At 35.7% G+C, this 19,990-nt stretch overlaps 1 protein-coding gene across 3 annotated transcripts in view; it reads right to left on the bottom strand.

The window, feature by feature from the left end:
• Nucleotides 1–2,078: 2,078 nt before the first annotated feature.
• dot1l (DOT1-like histone H3K79 methyltransferase) overlaps nt 2,079–19,990 on the bottom strand; it is a 99,459-nt gene continuing 81,547 nt past the window's right edge. For 2 of the 3 annotated variants that reach the window (XM_043721189.2, XM_087976043.1), the window contains 4 exons: nt 18,443–18,528; nt 15,347–15,865; nt 7,066–7,681; nt 2,079–6,315 (listed from right to left, as the gene is read on the bottom strand). In XM_043721189.2, coding sequence (XP_043577124.2) covers nt 7,095–7,681; nt 15,347–15,865; nt 18,443–18,528 — 1,192 coding nt within the window. In that variant the 3' untranslated portion in view covers nt 2,079–6,315; nt 7,066–7,094. The remainder of the gene's footprint in view (nt 6,316–7,065; nt 7,682–15,346; nt 15,866–18,442; nt 18,529–19,990) is intronic. The other variant, XM_087976044.1, reaches the window with a different exon arrangement.

Here is a 19,990-nt window from a genome sequence, read left to right as displayed (position 1 = left end):
AATAAAAGGCAGAAAAACTTGTCAGGGCTCACTAGCAATTTAATTTTACTATTGCAAACCAAGTAGGCCCTTAGAATCAGTCACAGTAAGAAGAGACAGAGATTTATAGTACCTAAACAGACCTTTTGGTCCAACTTGTCTATCCCAACCAGCTATCCTAACCTAATCTAGTCCCATTTGCCAGCACATGGCCCATATTCCCCCATTCCCTTCCTATTCATATACCTGTCCAGATGCCTTTTAAATGTTGTAATTGTACCAGCCTTCACCACTTCACTCTGGCAGCTCATTCCATATATAACACCACCACCTGCATGAACAAGTTGCCCCTTAGGTTTGGGTGAGAGGGGAGAAATTTTAAATGACCTATCTACTCTAGTTCTCCGGGTGAAAAACAGTGTCTTTTTACCTGCCCACATCCCTCATGATTTTACAAAATGTCTATGTTGTAGCAACATATAATGGCATGACAGTACATACAGCAGTTCCAGTCATTTTGCCTTAACAGTGGTCTGGATATACAGAGAATATATCTCAAAAAACAAACAACCACTTTATTGCAAATTATTCAATGAAGTGACCTCGCAGCACCCGGGTTCAATTCCAGCCATAGACAAGTGCCCATGTGGAGCTTGACTTTTTTTGTATCTGGCTTTCTCCCACAGTCCAAAGCTGTGCAGGTTAGGTGAATTGACCATGCTAAAATTGCCCAGTGTCCAGGGATGTCCAAGCTAGGTGGATTAGTTATGGGAAATGCAGGGATAGGGTTGGGTCGGTTATCCAGTTCAATTTATAGAGATTGTTAGTAAAAACTAAGACTTCAAATAGTATATACAACATACATACAAGACTGAATTGGAAAATCAGATCCTTTCTCGACACAGTACATGTGGCCACTGCACTGGAATGTCAATCTCAGTTATGTTCAAGTCTTAAGGGAGCCTTAAATCACAAGCTGAGATAAATACACAAAACAAAAGCACAGCAAAAGCTGCAGGATTGCATGCAGGAAGAACCTGCAGTTATAAAGCATGTTTTCTATTGCTAGACATGTCAAAACATTCACTTTAAAGTGAGTGATACAGTTTAACTAGAACACACGAAGAGGATATCAGTTTTGCTATAAAATATGGGAGTTGGTCTGGATACAGAATTCATTTAATCATGCTGGGGAGTTCCCAGATGTCCAACCGGATAATAAACTGAGAAATGCTTCTGACACTTAACATTCTCTAAATTCTTCAATGGAACTCAAACCTATGACATTCTTCTCAATGCTGGCAGGGAGTTCATTTATCACTCCTGGTCTATGATTGGTGTTGAAGTATCTATATGAGTTATAGAAGAGATTCAATGATAAAACATGACACATTTAGTGAATCTGGAGCAGTGATTAATAATACAATAGTGTATTAATAACTCATAGGATAAATAATAGTGACATTAAAACGAGACATGGAAAAGTGTGACCAGTTGGTCAATGTCACAAGAACATACAAACCTGAAACAGTGCAAAGTTACAATGTTGATCCTGTGCTACAAGACTGATGAGTTACGAGAAGTGACAAGATTGGGCCTCAGGTACAATTAATAATATATCTAACATTGTAGTTTAAATTGTGGTGTTCCAAAGATGAAGTCACATGCTCAAAATTAGTTAAACACAGGTTTCACACTAATGCAAAGACTATTAATATACATAATTTATCAAACTCAATTATGGAGATCCCAGTAAATAGTGAAGGCAAGGTTGGGAGGGTGGTTGAGTGCGCTGGCACTTTTCTACCTGAGTATCGATCACAATCCTTTCGTCCAAGAGAAGGACATCCTACATGGGATTTCTCTATCAATATTCAACTATTTTCATTTGCTATTCAGAAATGCTGAAATTGTACTTCACAGAATTATTACTACAAGTGTAACAATTAAATCTACAGTGAAATTAATTTGGAATTGAGTGGATTAAACAATTATGTTGCGAAAAAGCACTTAGGTGGTAACTTGATTATCACTATGCGGAGTTGAAATTTGACATGTTTTAGAGCTAAAATACACTATTATAATTAATACACAACATGTATTTAGAAATACACAACTTTATTAAAAAGCAAAAAAACCCTTAAAAGCATTAATTTCTTGGGAAAGCAAAACACCAGAGACAAATTTGCAGATAAAATATTTTTAAAATGCCAGCTCAAAGAAAATTTATTCCTCCAAACATTTTAGCAGTAGTTGAAACGTAACTGAATTTACAGTACTTTAGAAAGGGGTGGAATGGCAGAAAAAAAAACAATTAAAAAAGCAGTTCCACTATAACATTACATACAAAGAAAACCCATTTTTAAAATGCTTGCCATTTAACCTTCACAAATTTCACAAAATGTAATAAGCACTAGGCAACTGTAATCACAAAAACATCCCTTTCCCTACCACATAATGTAGACGGTGCATATACTATGAAAAATTTGAAAAGCCAACTGAAAGTAGCCAGTGAATATCTAATTATATTTCAAATTCTACAGCCATGCCAAAATAGTCACAAGCCAATAATCAGCTTCTCATCTGTACATATTGATGAAATTGTATATATTCACTGAGTTTTTAAGACAACCACAGAAAGTATTTCCTTAACATTTGTGTTTATTTAGGACAACTTTTTTTTCTTCCACACCAAGCAGCATTGTACAATATAAGCTATAGCCACAAAAAGACAGACTGCATGGTACAAGTGCAAAGAAAATCTGATTTATCCTCCACTTATGTATTTAAAGATAACATCCATCTTACACAGGATATGTAGCCTTCTGATCAAATTATACAAAGTGATTAAACCTAAAGATGTCAAAAGTTGAAAGGAGTTTATAAAGAGTCCAGAGGAAAAAAAATCATTAAGTTCAGATTCTTGCACTTCACAATGGAGATATTTACTTTTCAATTCAAGAAATTTCCAAAATTAAATAATCCTAACTCCTGTCTGTAAACGTTTTGGGGATAGTATGTGCCCAGAATAATCAGGAGTGATAACACTATAATTGCGATCTCCTTTATCATATACCACAATTGCAGCATAAAATATTTATGGAATTTATTGCATTTTAATCTGTATTAACTCTGTGGATAATTTTAAAATAAACAATATCTACGCTCAGCTAAAACAGGCTACTCGATTTAGATGAAGCTGGAAGGTTACATAACACAAATTTAGATATTTACATAGTTTTAAATGCTCATTCAGGATGCAGTGCGATAAGGATTAAAACGTACTTGTGTGTTTCTCCTAACAGGCATTTTTGAAAGTATAACTATGTTCAAATACCTTCAAATGCAGGTGGGGAAGTGAACAACATATAAAACACAATATTTAAAATCCAGCATATGATGGACATTACCTTACAGTGCTGAAAAATATCATCTGTGCCTTCTGATGGTTCAGAAAAAGTTTGCTTCCTTTTTCCAAAAAAGTTAAATATACAATTTTGTAACAAACAAAAACGTCCTCTGAAGTATTTGGGAATACTTGAGAAAATTAAGTAATAGCTTCTAATATATCTCAGGCATTTTGGTAATATATATATTAAAATAATAGTATTACTTTGTACAGAAGATTTTCCTTACAGTAAACTGAACTTGATAAATAGTGTACAGATCACAATAGATGTTTAATTCTTAAGGGGCAATCTCATTTACAGTTTCTGCATGATAGAGGCGCCCCAATGGATTGTACAAATTGATTTTGACTGCTTCAAAAAACAGTTTTATTACTACAAACCAACAAAAAAAAAAGACATAAATGCACCTTTATTTCTATTAAGTTATATGGCTCAGTTTTCACAGCATGTAATTACACCTCAATCTACCTATAAATTTAAGGCTACTTATGAGAACATCCTGCGACAGTTTGATGTTTTACTCAGTTACTGGTGAGCTAACTATCTACCAAATACTAGTGTGAATTTTGTCACATCGTATAAAACTGAAGTCAAATTTATAATCAGCTCATCTTATTAATTATATATATATATATATATATATTATATATATATGCTGCCTTGAAATTTCTGGTTGAATACATTATGCAAACAGTCAATCTGCAGTCAACGTCACTTAACTCTACAAAGTAGGTTCTATGGATTGAAGTCCAATTCAACACCACCTTCTTGAATAATTGAGATTTCTTACAGTTTTAGTGTCTATTCAATAGAGCAGTACTGTGGATTTTTGTATGATTTGAGTTGCACCTCAAAAGTAGAGTTTATAATACCTGATAACTATTGCATCTGTACAGTAACAGACTAAAGGTCTCATATTAGTCAACTATTTCCTAGTTCAATTACCCTCTTAACTATTTCAGATAGGAAGAAAAGACTTCATTACAGTCATCTTTCCTCTTCTCAAGATCCCATGACAATTCGTGGGGTCTTGTCCAGAAAATATAGAAAGGGAAGTAAAACTCTACTGTATTACATTATGGGATTTTAAACATGAATAAATGAGTTTCAAGTAAAGTTCAAAACATTAACACGATTAATGCACTGAAGCTGGTAACCAGTCAGTGGAAGGTGTCCAATCAATGTTTGCACTTGAACACTTACTACTTTAACTATAATGTGCACCATGTAGCACTGAACATGAAGTAGGAAATGTGTCACTTTTTTAGCACTAGTCATGCATCAAGGTGCATACACACTGAAGGACCAAACTCTTTAGAAACAGTGTCCCCAAACTATGAAAAGCCAATATTTCTGCTCACACTTTTACAAGCTTTCAGTTTATTACAATTACTCAGTCACATATTCAAATTCCCACATAGCCACCACTAAAACTAAACAATCTTCTGGATATCCTAAAAGCAGAAACAATTAATTCTTTCAGCTAACAGTTTTTAAACTGCAATATGGTTTCAAAACAGTCAGCAGAACCACCCACATTCATTTTGTAGGTTATTAATTTATGGAACATGCTGGATAATGCTTTAAAAAAATGAAACATGGGCTCCTGCGTGCTGGACTGCAAATACCGGACATGCGAATCAGCTCCACCAAGACAAACAGCTCTTTGCTGGCCCTAGAGTATTTAAGTCACCCACAGTTACTTATTTAATAATTGTTATAATTACAAAAATGCTTGGCATTGGTCTTACTGTAGTTTGGTTAGTGAATATAATTACATAAAATTACTGCAATTTATTTGCTTCAGACCTTGTAAAAAAAAAGCTTTTTAAAATAATTTGATAAAAAAACATTTAGCTTCAAGCACAATCCAATATTGAATTCTTGAACCAGAGTTTCCTTTTGTAAGGATATTAAAAAACTTGAGGTACTTTTTAAAACTGGATTAGTAAAGATGTCCCACTTGAATGTATAAAACTTTGTGAAAAGGAAAATTTTAAATATAATTTTTTTAAAATGATGTACAGTCTATGAAATCCCATTGAATTTTAAATTTCAGCCTTTTTACATTTTGCTCTCTTGGGTTGTTTATACATAATACATACTTCTTGAACAAAATGTGTAGAAATTGACATAATTTACACTTCATTGTGTACTAAATTTATCAGAAAATCAATGTGCTATTGCTTACAATTAAAATTACACAGCAATAATCAAAATGTACAACAAATCTTTATCTAATGGTATTAGATTACATTGCTACAATTGCAATTTACAATGCTATAAAACACCATTAAATGAATGACAAAAAGACAGTGATGACAGTATTTTTGTGTTATCATGAATGACCATTTAACATACAAAAGATCTGAAACAGTGGAAGAGAAGAGCCGGATTGTACTTGTATAAAGTAAACTGAAAAAAGGCTGAGCAATATTTGCATCAAGTACCAATCTATTAACAAGTAATGCAAAATATTACAAGGATATCACTTGTTGCTGAGAAACAGGTTGCAGCTATTCAGCTTTCAACTTTTCAGAATAAGCACCAGGGAACAGAATCCACAGAGGCACAGTTTGTGGTGGTTTAAATAGCACCAACAGCAGGCTAACAAATGAATGCTGGTGTGCGCTGCACTTCACACTTCAAAGCCTCTATCGGCTTGTTGGAACAATGACAAGCCCCAATCACTTGGGGGAGAAAAGATAAATAGTTTCTAAAACATCATACAACAGGAGCCAATTGTTTTGCAGCAACACTAAAAACCAATTCACAGTAAAATGTATTTGCTTTTATTTTCCAGTAGTAAAGAAGCAAAACAATGTTTGCAGGCCACTCAAGCACCTTTTGTTTGATGGAGTGGATGAAGTTGGTCCACATCGTCCTTGCATAGGTCACATTGTTTTGAGGTAGAATTCCTAATTACCTACAAATAGAAGGGGGAAGTAAGTTATCTACCTTATACTATTAATTACAGACTTGTTTCAAATTCAAAAACCATAATACAAGGATTAGGCAAAGGAGAACAAACCTCCATGTCAACTTTAACAACAAATTACAATTTAACACAGGTCATCAGCTTTTAAAGTCTGGAGATTCATACATCCCAAGTAAAAAAATAATAAAAGCTAAACCACAAAATATCAACAAGTTTATTTTCAACAAGAAAAGTTCCACTAAAAAGCATCAAGTATTAGCATTTCATATGAAACTCAAATGACTAAATCACTGAAATCCTGAATGTGTGTGTTAATCATAATGCCAGTACATTATTGTTGGGAAAGCAGGAAACTGAGGAAGCTAGAACCTGAAATATTTTTAAAAATGCAACATCTGTGGAGCAAGAGAAACAGAGTTAACGTTTAAGGTTTGTGACTTTTCCCAATTCTGATGGAAGATCACAGACCTGAAAAGTTAAGTGTTCCTATTAGTATTGGAACTTTGCTCAGTATTGAAAAGCAGTTATTTTAAATTGAAAGGGATATTTGCCTCTGCATTCGGATTTGAAGCACATGCACATCTTACACAAATGAAAAAAATTCCTAAACCATGTGAGATACTCTGGATCTTAACTTTTCAGTTAGTCAGTTTATACATACTAAGAGTTTGTATGTCATCACACATAGCTGTACACATTTGGATAATATATTTTAGCCTTGCACGTTTCTAACCTTACCTTATAAGACTGATAAAGTACGTGAGTTCTTAGCGAGGTTTAACCCCAGAGAAATGTGTAGCATAAGGAGACTGCATGCCAAGTGTGACCCACATTGCAGATGTATTTGTGCTGGACTGAGGGATGAGAGGTGCTGTCTGAGCAAGCGCTGAGCGTGACAAAGGTGGGTGATGCACTGTAAAGGAAGGGTGAGAGGCTTTGGGCTGCAGGGATGCAAGCTTCATGGCTAATGCTGTGTTAGCAGATTGAAGCGAGGCAGTTGAAGAGGAGCAAGAAATGGAAGAAGACAAGTATCCATCACTAACAGCGGACATATTACGGAAAAGTGAAGGATCAGGACTGTTTGAATTTAACAGTGGAGGTGGCGGTGGTAAGGAAATATTTGGGGGAGGCGTGTTAAGCACAGACTGCGTAGGTGCCCGGGTAAGGTACGGGGCCATTCTGCTCTCAGCAGAAGATAATGTACTGGAAGAAACAGACAGAAATGAATGGGAAGTTGTAGGTGCAGTCTGTAGTGGGTTAAAGTTTAACATCGTGCTACTAGATACTGGAACATTGCCGAAATTGGCTCCAAACTGATGAGAAGAGACTGAAGGCACCACATGGTTAAAAATACCTGAAATAGGAGAGAAAAAACAGCTCAAAGATTTTTGACTAGCAGGAAGCAAAGCATCAATATAGCAGCTAAGCCCACACTGGAGCTGTTTTGTCCAGCAAGCACAGTAAAAGCAACAAAAGAAAAGTTATCAAAAAGCAAAACAATTCAGGTTACCCAAAGCATAGCAAATCTCCTTTTCAGTCAACTTCTAGTTTATCAAAGGAAAAGTATACTTTTTATATAATACAAAATGTAAACAATACTTTAAAATATGTTTTTACCTACCATGTACTGAAGGTTACTTGCAACAGTTTTGCTTCATTGTCACTGTCCTCATCTACGAAATTTTCCTCTCCTCACGAATTAACAAATATTTGCACTTTTTTATATTTCAGTAATTACTCTGAATATGTGCATCTACTTGATGACTGTTACTATACTATTCAATCATGGAAAACAGATCCCTGAAAAACAAATCCTTCAGAGAGAGATCACTGGTCTTACATGAAGGCCACTGGATGGGGACCCCAGGATGAAATTCATAAAAACCCCAATTGGAGAATTTACCCTCTTCTCCAGTCAGTTTGCTTGGCTGTGGTGTCTTCCTATAACACTAAGTTTATATTCATGATCATTTCCCATCATCTGTGCATTCCAGGGAGCTTAATCCTATCTAAAATGTTAAACATATTGGGATCAAACACTATCAAAGTACTTTGGAGTGCTTCATAAAATTACTTAGGATGATTTGCAATAATGTGCTCGAAAAGACAGTACTGTATTACAAAGTCTATGTCCTACTTCGAGTATTAAACCAGCCACTTGGAAAAACAGAATTCAAAGATGAATTGTACGAAAACAAAAACCAGTTTTATAAAAAATAAAATCTAGACTTTTTATATTTACTACTTAATGCTACAAGTTGCCAACAGAAGATACACTTTGCTTGCAGTGGTAGTATTGGAATTATTTCTGTTTTTTATGAACAAATCTAAATTTGCACTGTCTTTTTCTGTTGAGCACCTCAGGGGTCACCCAGATGCCTTCCAATAATCAAGATTAAAAGATGGTCTTTAACAACAAGTATGTACAAATGAAGGGACCAACCAATACATTTTTGTTTAGAAACCTAAACTCCATACCACATCAACGAACTGCTCCACAATTCAAGATTTTGTTTTCACTGCCTATTCCATGGGCAGTTCCAAGAACTGATCAAATGTTGCTTAAAGCATATTTGTCTCCATTTATTTTTAATGAGTTGGCACCTCTGTCCGGAGAGCATGGGGGTGTTAACACAAATATGGTTGCTCTTTCCTTTGTGTGGAATCTCAGATGCTGCTGGAGATGAAAGGCAGTGTGGAAATATGGCTGTCTTAATGTCAGCCAGTTGTTTGCTGATATCTCTAAATAATTAGTTGCAAGTGTGTAAAGTAGTTAAATTGTAAGATGGAATTGAGAATTTGAGAATTAGGAATTAGTGGAATTTCCTTTTAAAATCACACAAAAAGGTGTCACAAACTTCCCCCCCCCCCCCCCCCCCCCAAAAAAAATTCTCCTCCTTGTCCCTTTGGTGTTTGTTCAAGTTTCAAGGACCCTTCTAACAATGTGCCAAATTTGAAATAATTTTTGTACTGAAGGTGGCGAGATAAATTTCCCAAAGTCCTATTTCATGGAGCCATAATGCAGAAGTTCAAAAAGGATGCAATAATAGAACTGAGTTTAATCTCTTTTACCCCTTTCAGTCAGCAGAAAAAATAAAGCTTGAGAAAGTATTTCACAAGACAGAATGCAGGTTGATAATCAAAAATCCTCTTGAAGCCCCACTGTTTCAGGCAATGAAATAAAACTCTGCAGCAAATAGTATCAATGCAATTGACTCGGCTGAAGTAGAGTTTGCACCGCTCAATTATTAATCTGCAACAAAGCAGCACCGATGTCAACAAAGACTGAAAATAGATGATGGAATGTGACAACAGTTGCATGTTCAAATCTAACTCTGGGATGGAGGGGGAAGTGGGAGGCAGTTGTGTGCACGTCATGGATATCAGAGGGCCAAATGAATGCTGAACAAAGATTTTAGGTGCTGTTCTTGAAAGACCACAATCAATGGCATGAAATGGTGTAGAACAAGTCTTAATTGAGGATATAACTAGTATCAATCCCTTGTGCTGCATCGTTAAGCACTGCTCTTGGAAGATTGCCTGTCACACCATGGTTAAGTCCAACCACAATTCCATATTGTTCAAATAATGCTTTATGATAAACAGAATAAGAATTAGTTATATCCACCAACACTTGCTCTAAAACATGATCATTGGTCACTTGCACTTGGAACAAGTCCAAACTGCTGTTTTGCTTGGCTTGAGGAACAAACATTGAAATTCGCTTTGATCGTTCTAGAGTGGGAGAAACGGAAGGTAATTCAATTAGATAGGTATTTAAATAAAAGAGTATGGATCAGTCATTAACAAGGTATGTCAAGTAGTGAACTTGCACAGTGCTCGTTCAAACCAATATCGCAATCAATTTTGTAGGCCAAGGCCAGAATAGTAGCTATTAGCAAGGGTGTTATTCTGTAGGTTTCAGCACCGTCACCAGTCAGTATGAAATAGGTTTCCAGAAAATAGCTTAAAAAGTTTTTAAAATTTAGGTTTTCATGTACAACGCAGATGAATCCACAAGTTTTGGAGCTGGTTGTTCATAGTTGTACAAAAACAGTGATTGTCATCCTCACCACTCCATGTTCTCTGGAAAACATATTCAAAAAATGACCCTGTCCTCTGCAGATGGAAAGCACATATCCAGGCACTGCAAATTTTTCAATTAAAACAAAGCCTGGGAGATAACTATTTTCAAGTACATTGTCCATGGCAACACCTCGACCAGAGTCCATTTGCTATTCGACACCCTCTCTCGTAGTACGTTGATGATCCCTTTGAAATTTGGCCTTCTTACACCTGTCCTGATGAGTGCAAGTCAAAAGACCCACACTTAATGATATTCAAAGGTCTATACTACCTTTAGACATGCTCTTCTCTTTCCTGCATTTGCCAGTAATACAGTGCTGTAAATACCAAAAACGATTACATAGTTTCTAATTCTGCCCTCATCTTAATCTTTTCCTTTCCACGACAATTAGATAAAGCAGAGATGGTCACTAACCTTTCATTAAAAACCAAAACTACAAACACTGACTTGGGCAAGAGTCACCTCAAAAATCTCAAAAGATAATGTTAAGATCAACCATCTGGGAATTGGACCAAGAATAATGCAGTTTCATATCCTTAGCGTTATGCTTCTTCATACCTTCCAACAAAAAAAAACCCCAGCTTTTTCATCAGGAAAATATTCACCAAGCACAAGATAACTGGCATTTACACAGCACTTCTCACAATCAGTTTGCCTTAAAGTACTTCACAACCAATGAAGTACTTTTGAAATGTAGTTATTGTTGTAATTTAGAGAATGAAAATCAGTAAAAATCTCAAAGTTCAGTACTATTACATTAGGTTGCCTGGAGGGTAACACTTCTTCACCAAGAACACAAAATGCTTCTGGATGAAGTCCTGTCCAAAAAAAGACCTATTATCCTTCCATTACAGCCTCTCCAGCATTCTTGCCTTTTATGGAAGTCATTACATACACACCCTTAGCATTATGAAAATAAACTGCCTCTGAAAGAGGGAAGTTCAGAGAATTATAATTCTCTTCTCCTCGCACCAACATATTAGAGTGTAATGAATAATTGTGAATCTGCCAACCCATTAAAAAAAAGGGTGCAGACAAACTGATCCCAGACCTTGATCAGCATTAGTTCAGGGTCTTGAATCATTCAGAAACCTCATTTAAGCAGAGTCAAATGCTCTTCTGTATATCCAATGAATATTACCTTAATGCAAGATATTACAATTATTTTCACACCTATAAATTCATAAATAAACCATCAAAAGCCAAACATTTTATCAAATACATGCTTTTGTTCTCAATACGGTTTCCTTCATTTGAATACTTAGCTAGATTTTGTACATCTTACTGACATGAAATAATGTATTCATCATTTTTGGCATTGATGTTTCACTAAAAGCAGCATTGCCTATAATGTTCAGGTTCAAACTCAAGCAGCAATCACATAATCCTTGTGTTATGAAAGACAGTATAGAAAAATCAATCTTAAAAACAATGTAAATATACTCAACAAATCAAGAAGCCACAAGGTTCCACACGTTGCACTATATTATGTCAGATTTGTACTCAACTTGCAATAGCAATTTTAGTGTTAGCTGACAGTCACTAAACATCTGCTAGACTATGACACTGTTTTCTGAATGATTTGCAGCACAAAAAGGAATAATAATATTTACACCTGTGGTTAATTTTTTTGATCTGACCAGAGCCATTTCCAACAGCAAACAGAAAATATAGTGCAATTCGCTGTAAATCCCAATACAGATCTCAGTGCTGCTTGCTAACATTTAGATGTATTTCTATGACAGACATTATGGAAATCTGAAATGGCTGCGCTCAATTTTAAATCTACATTTATTTTCATATCAAAGAATGCCAAGATTTTTGATATTTTTCCAACAATAAATTCCAATGCTCACATTTATAGTTTTTCAGTTTAATTTTTTTTATCCATGCAACTCTAGAATTTCATTCACACTCTCTCCCTCCCCATTCAAGTGTAAAGGTGGAGAAAGAGTCCAGGGACATTAGAGATCTGAATATGGGGAACATGGGAGTGAAATTTCATAGTATAAGTGCATCTTACAGCAGATCTCATGGACCAGGAAAGGGGTATGCTGTTCTCACCCCCAACCCCACCTCAAGAAAGCCTCATCACCCCACTACCAATCATAGCCCTCTCTTTCAATTTCCTAGCCAAACTTCAATCATGAATCTAGTCCTCTCTCGCTCCTCCTCTCAACTCAAGGACTGTCAGTGTGAGAAATACAAGTTCTTTTAACGGTAAACAAGGAAGTATTTTTAAATCAATCTATTCATACTATTACACCAATCTGGAACAAATGGGCTTGAACCTGGGCCTCCTGACTCAGAAATGGGATACTACTGCTGCATCATAAAGAGCCCTTCCAAGGACAAACTAGAATAAGTCAGGTTGATGATTTAGTGACAAGGAAAAAAAAAGTCAAGTGTAAGAGCTCTTCTGGATAATTAAAAATATGGGCTGGAGTCAGGGTTCTAGTAGTAGTGGTCTTACCTGAGCCAGAAGCCCCAGGTTCAAGTCCCAGCTGCTCTACAGGTGGGTCATAAGCCTGAACAGGTTGATTAATAAATGGTTTGGTTCTTTATACTGGTCTTCGAGAGAGGGAGGACATGGTGTCCACTGGTACTCTCGAAGCTTTTCAGGACAAGTGGGCACCATGGGCTGAGATGCATTATATTCCCAGTCACATGATATTTTCATTTCATTTCTTAGTTTTCTTCTTTTGGTTTTCAGTTACTGGTGTTCCTAATGCACCAGAAAAGCTAAATCAGCAACTCACAAGCAACCCCTTAAGACCAAAGGATGCAATCCATTTGAACTCAAACCTGTTGATCCACAACTCCATTTGTTTGCTTAATCCCACTTGCTTGGTGATTTTGATTTCACCATGTCACTCTCTCCATTTCAACTCCTGATTAACAGCTACGAGTAGAATGTTTTTGTATCGTGTATGAAGACAGAAGTGTGTCTTTTCATTTCATCTGCCATTTCCTTATTACCTTCCACTAACTCAGTTTTCCTTCTCCAGAGAAGCAATCCTCAAATTTATTTACCCTTTCCTTTTTTGAGAGCAATAACGTAGACACTCTTCATATCCATTTTTACATTCCTTACTCATTTCTTCTCATACTATAGTTTCCTTCTGCCATTCTTTATATTCCCATCATCTGACCTGCCACTCATTTATGCCTTCCTTCTTACCCTGCCCACCTTTGATGCTTTCCCCAATTTATTTAGTTAACAACAGATGATGGGCTTTCCCTTCAGAATTTATCTGCAGTCCTCACTTTCGTCTAAACCTCACTAAGACGCTGCTGTGGGGATCCAATTAAGAAACAAACATGCTTCAACTGGAAACAATTTCCAAGCATTTGAATTGGAATTTATCCAAATTAAAATCTACAACTTGTTTGATCGGTTATTGATGAATGGAATTGAAAAGGGTGCAAGTGCACAGAAAATTGATTGGTTTCCAAATGCTATTAGGTAATCACTGTCATGTTTCATTTTCATGGCTGAACATTTTTCAATTTAGGAAATGAAAGTAAAAAGTTAGGCCAAAAATGTAATGCAAATTCAACAGGTTGAATTTCAGTTTCTTTTTAAAACTGTACTGCAGCGCAGTTCTCTCTCCAATGCCCCCAGAAAAATGGATCAGATGCAACTTAATTTTATCGAGCATTGTCCATGCTTTATAAAAAGCCTGTACCATAATCATCACGTCTCGAGGGATGATAAGGCTGTTCTACAACAACAGAGTCAGTCATGCTGGTATGCTTTTAGTGAATAACCTTTGCTAGTGTACAAATCTGTTTTCATGAATACAGAAATTAATTAATTATCTATCCTTTTAAGAAAAAAAAGGTATCAAGGAAAGAACTGTTTGCAAATTACCTGCATCATAACAAAACAACGACAATAAGGAATTTTAAAATTTCTCTAATAGCTTATGGGATCCTAAAATGTAGGATATCATGGAAAATTGAGTACTACCATTGATTACACTGATAGTTGATTGGAGATAGCGAGTCAAATATAACCTTTTGAAATTTTCCTCCAGCTAATATCCGACAGGAAAGGAATTCAGTGTTTCAGTGCAAGTGGGCATGAGCTTACCCTACAAAATTGCCCCTCGTTGTCCATTAGATTACAGAAAAGTGACTAATCAGGGAACCATCTCCTCAAGCAAAACTCTGTTCATTCAGTTTACCAGAATAGTGGATAAATATCTTCTGAAAAGGGCCTTGTTTCAAATGGTCATATTAATGTGAAGTTCACATTTATGGAATAGCACAAAACTTTGATGTGAATCTATTTTCCTGCTGACCCAAGTACTGTTTCTATCAAAATAGATTAAGGTTTATTCAAAATACTATGAAATCTTTTAGGTTCCCTTTCAAAATGTACAAACTTCTTTACAATATAAAGCTCCCTTTATAGATGCTATTTCAGCTCTTAACTGCAGTACACTCTAAAGTACCTCCTACAGTCCCACCAGCATTGCTAACATTCAGAAACAAGCAACACAGTGCAATAATTAGTCAACCTAATGCCACAACTATAACAAGAACCATGCTTGCAGTAACTAGTGTCAATCCAAAGGACTGTATACTATTCACCCCAGCACAGAGCTCAAGTTAACCTGCATTGGGTGCTGTGATACTGGGATAACCTGACCAGGCAAAGAACTGCAACAGAATGATATGATTATGTTTGAATAAAACATAGTGCGTGATTAGTTTAGCTAACTGCTATTTGAAAAAAATTGCAATTGGCACATTTTTATGAAGTATTCCTCCCAAAGGGATTGTGGACTTGCGAAATAAAACTTTTAATTTTTTTTGACATTTCTTATTCTCTTCCATGCAACTTGCTCATCTTTACATTATACGGTTTTGCACATTTCTCTAATTGGCCTCTCAGACATTTTATGCTCCCTACATTTTCTTTACCTTTGACCCCTGACTTGCTCAGCTCATCGCCTTTTGCACCAGTCAACCCATCAGGTTGCTTCTTGTTTGAGGAGAGATTGGAGTCAATATTGGAGTCGACTTTGTTCCTGGTCAGCTGGTACAGTGCACTGGAATTCAGCCCCACCATCTCTGAAGTTTTACGAGCTAAACAAGCACCTTCATTATAATCATGTAAACTGATATCTGCAGATCGTCCAGAATGGTAATTAAAAGTGATAGGTGAGACTGCATGACAACCATTTTCCTCCACTGAGACTGGGGTGGTGATGTGCTTCCTCTGATGGGATCCCATTTTAGCATCACTGACTGAAAGTTCACCTGTAACAGGCCTGGTGCCAAAAGGAGATACTTGGCATAAAGCAGCTGCTGACTGAGATGTGTTGTCAGAGTTCTTCGTCAAATTGATATCAGATATTGGAGAGAAAGTGGATTTCCATTTACTACTGTTAGTTGTATTACTGCAACTGAGTCCTTGCTTCCGCACTGGTAAGCTTCCACCTATAAAAATTTAAAAACAAAGTCAGTCTAAGAAGAAAATAGGTGTGATAGAAGCAATCAAAACATTTTTAAACTGCACTTTCAAAATAAGGTTTATTCATAATTCCCATAAAAGTTTCACCAAAACGTCTGGGTGTGATTTAATCCTTTAATAGAACTATATCAAACTTCAATGCACAAGTCAGATTTCTAGCATTAAAAGACCCAAGGCTAGAAAAAGCTTTCCAAAAGTAAACAAAAAGTGAAACAAAAAGTGAAAAATATAAAAAAGGCACATACTGGAACTGCGCAGACAACATGACCATGCCTATTTAAGCTCATTCATTCAGGGAAAATAAAATTGCCTCTTCACCTTGGTTTCTCTCAAAATCACAAAGCAAACTCAAGGGGTCAAATGTTTACTCCTGCATCTACTTATTTTCTTACACTAACCCCCATGATTTTTACTTCCAGTATTCCAAGCATTGATCATTTTTTGATTCAAGATCTTCATGACAAAATTATAGAAGTTTCCATTCACTGGTATTGGCCTTATCTAGATTTGTTTGGTCTGATCTCAGCAAACCCTAAACTACTGCACAAGGTTGGCTACTCTATTGCAGTTTAATATTCCACACAACTATAATAAAAAAAATCCACTCAGGTGGGTTAAATTACAGCTAAATAATCTGTATTTTTCCCTTGTAACAAATGGATATGTGTACATAGGCTTGGTTTTTCCCAGCTTCCATTCTCAATTGGTCCACATCTATTTTAAGGTGGCAACTACTTCATGCCGAGCATGGTACACTCTCCAACTGAAATTTTTCTGATTCTATAATATGTGTGCTGTATTGTCAAATTGAGTCCATTATCTATTATTTCCTCCAGATATTTTACAATTTAACTCTCAGCTTTTAAAACAAACATACACTGGCCCTCATTTTTCTTCCCAACACATAGCTTTCACTTAGTTGTATTTAATTATATCTGACACTCTTCTACCCTGTTATGTTTGATCAATTAGCTTTAGTCAGTTCTGATCTACATCCTCCAATTCAACTCACCTCCAGATTTTGATATCTGCAAATTCCAATGGTTCATGATGCATGTTTTAATTCAAGTATTAAAATATAGTTTGACAGCTTCTGTAAGTTCTTTGACATATTCAGCCCTTGCATCAAAAATATAATTCCCAAATATTTCTCAACAACATTCATTGTTTTCTTTCTTGCAAACTTTATTTTAAAATTCACACCCAAATATTACTTAAGTTTTAGTTTCAGTAGCAACCTTTTGAAAGGCGGCATTTGGAAAATCCAAACCTAATCTCATTTGGGATGTCAATTCTTCAAGTGAAGGACATTTTGAGACATGGCCTTATCTTTCATAACGTACTGGCTGTTTATGTGCTAAATTATTAAAGTTTGCTTTTTCCAAGATTTAATTTGTCATCTTTTGGAATATACATTAATTCAGCTTCATTAACTTATTCAAGACGACAGTGAATTATTTGCCAAATTTTATCACTATCCTCTCCTGGTCTTTGGAATAAATACATGGATTCCTGAAAATTTGCTTATTGTAAGCATTCTATGGGGAAACACTGATGCCAAATTTCGTACAAATCCTTTGATTATTAATGTTGAAAAATTACATTCTATTAAGTCAGGCATTGTAGGAATAATTCAAATCAAGTACTGTACTCTTGCTTTTAAAACAGTGCTACTTAGTTTTCTTTAGACTCTGTACTTATTCATTTCCAGGTTCCAACTTCCCCTCCTAATAAGATTATTTGCATATCTGAAGTTTCCCCAATTTCTTTCCAATGGATTTGTTCATCTTTCTTTTTGCAACATTTATAAAGCTCTCCTCACTCCAGTACCTATTCACTTTGTATATGCTTTGTTATCCCACTTGGGGAATATATTTATTAACTCATGCTTGGTCATCTTAGAAATATATGCCTTCACACTATTGTAGCTTTGAAGATATACCATTTTTCCCTAGTTTACACAAGAACAAATGTTTCCTCTAGGTAATGTCTGAAAGCTACCCAGAGCGGATCCTGGGGACTGTCATCAAATTTACAATCAATTCCAAGTATGGCTGTGATCAGAATCAACTTGGGAATGACATAGCTTTTAATATCTGGTGAACTATTATATCATTTAGTCTCAAGTCAAGTTGAGAAATGTGTTTCCTGGCTTTCATGATCAAATGTATTGTGAAACAACCACTTACCACAAACAACTGTAAGCCACTTAAGCAATTCATATTTGCTTGATTGAAATCCCTCATTAATATAGCTTTCCTAGTTTCACATAATCTGTTCATCTTATCATGAAGTACTTTGTATTATGCTAATTCAAATTCTGATTCAATAACAATCATGTATGTTAAATTTGAGTGAACAGGTGGAAGAAAATTAATGGAGGCAAACCTGGCTCAGTTTGTAATTCAAAAATAAGTGTCCTCTGTATGCATCACAACCTATAGAATATGGGGAAATGGCTAACCAATGATGGTTTGAAACATTTAGTTGAAAATAAATGTCAGGTTCATTTTGCTTTGACTGCACCGCCTCAATTCTCTCACCTTGATTGTCATCTCCACAAACGATTGAAATTTCTTTACTTTCAATTGATACAGTACACTGATTTTGCACCATTTTTTTGTCAATCCTGAAAAAAATAAAGACAAAATGTACTGATTGCTTCATTGACTGTGTGCTGAACTTCACATTAGCTTACAAATTTGGCTTCATTCACTGGAGGACGAATGAAGTCAATTTCAGCTGCTGAGATGAATCTCATGGCAAAAAAACAGTACTGCAACATTTGAATAGGTCATTTGTTTTGAGAATTTAACCAATAGTTGCAGGAAAATTGCCTTGAAAGTTGGCACTTTTGACAAAACCCCACTGGTCATATTATCATAGTTGCCCCTACCTACCATTAATGCACAATACAATCACTTGAAACAATGATTGTATTTTAAAAGTGCAACTGCTTTTACATCCAATTATAGTTTAAAGCAAGGTTAGGCTATAATGCAAATTACAAATAAGTTTATATCTGAGACTAGTTTTATTTACAGAAAAAAGTGGAAACTAATTTGAATGTGTACACTTTGCCAAAGGAAACATAAAACATACTGAAAAGGGTTAATTTCCCTGAAATAGGCCACTAGCCCTTTAGAAAATGTGATAGATCGTTCACTATCAATGTCCCTTAAACGTTTGAAAAAGAACTCCACCCATGGCACACAACTGGCAGCGGTTCAATATTTACTATCAAAGTTAGCAATATTTCAGCAACCTTCAATAAAAAGTCTCAGCATTCTCTTTTTATTTCAAACTATATTATTACATACTTATTCACAAAGATTATTAATCAGATGGCTGATGCAGTCAATGTACCTTCCTGAAATCTGATTGTTTAGCAAGAAGGTCCCAAAATATATACATATATACACACACCCAAGGAGAATAAAAAGGTGGTTCTTCCAGCATCGTTTCACAGAATACAAGAATTCCAATCTTTAGTTCCAAAAATGAGTTCCATACTTTATTTCCCTCCCCACAGTTACTGAGTTTTTACAACAATTTGGGTTTTCTCCTCCAATCTTATCGATTCCAAGTGACATTCATGTACAGGCAGAAAATGTTCAATACATCATGCTACATTTTCTCTTGTAAAATAGGCCTGTTTCATTTCATTGGGAATTTGGAGAAAGGGAGGGCATTTACATTTGCTCAAAGTTAAGGGTTTTGATTACAGAGAAAATCATTCAGCCTATCAAAGCTGTGCCAGCTCTCTGCACAAGCGAAGGCTAGTGCTTGTGATTAATAGAAATGTTTCCAAAGAGCAGCGCTGTGCCCTCATTCACAGAAAACAATGCAGAATATCTCCGACAAATATGAGGAAATCAAGGATCTTGTGGAACTGACAAGCTAAACAAAAGTAACATTAATAGAGAGATTTTTTTGACAAGGTAGTTGATTGAGGTCTGATGAATCTGAATGATCAAGCCACAATAGAGATAGTGGATGCCTCAGTGACCATTAGATATAGGAGCAAAGTTAGGTCATTCAGCCCATTGAGTCTGCTCCACCATTCAATCATGGTTGATGTTTCTTAATCC

This window comes from Chiloscyllium plagiosum, unplaced genomic scaffold, assembly GCF_037043375.1.
Source record: "Chiloscyllium plagiosum isolate Xiang-an unplaced genomic scaffold, Cpla_swu_hap1 HiC_scaffold_28, whole genome shotgun sequence".
Classification (NCBI taxonomy): domain Eukaryota; kingdom Metazoa; phylum Chordata; class Chondrichthyes; order Orectolobiformes; family Hemiscylliidae; genus Chiloscyllium; species Chiloscyllium plagiosum.
Note: the sequence above shows the minus strand (reverse complement) of the source record. Positions and strands in the feature narration are given on the sequence as shown.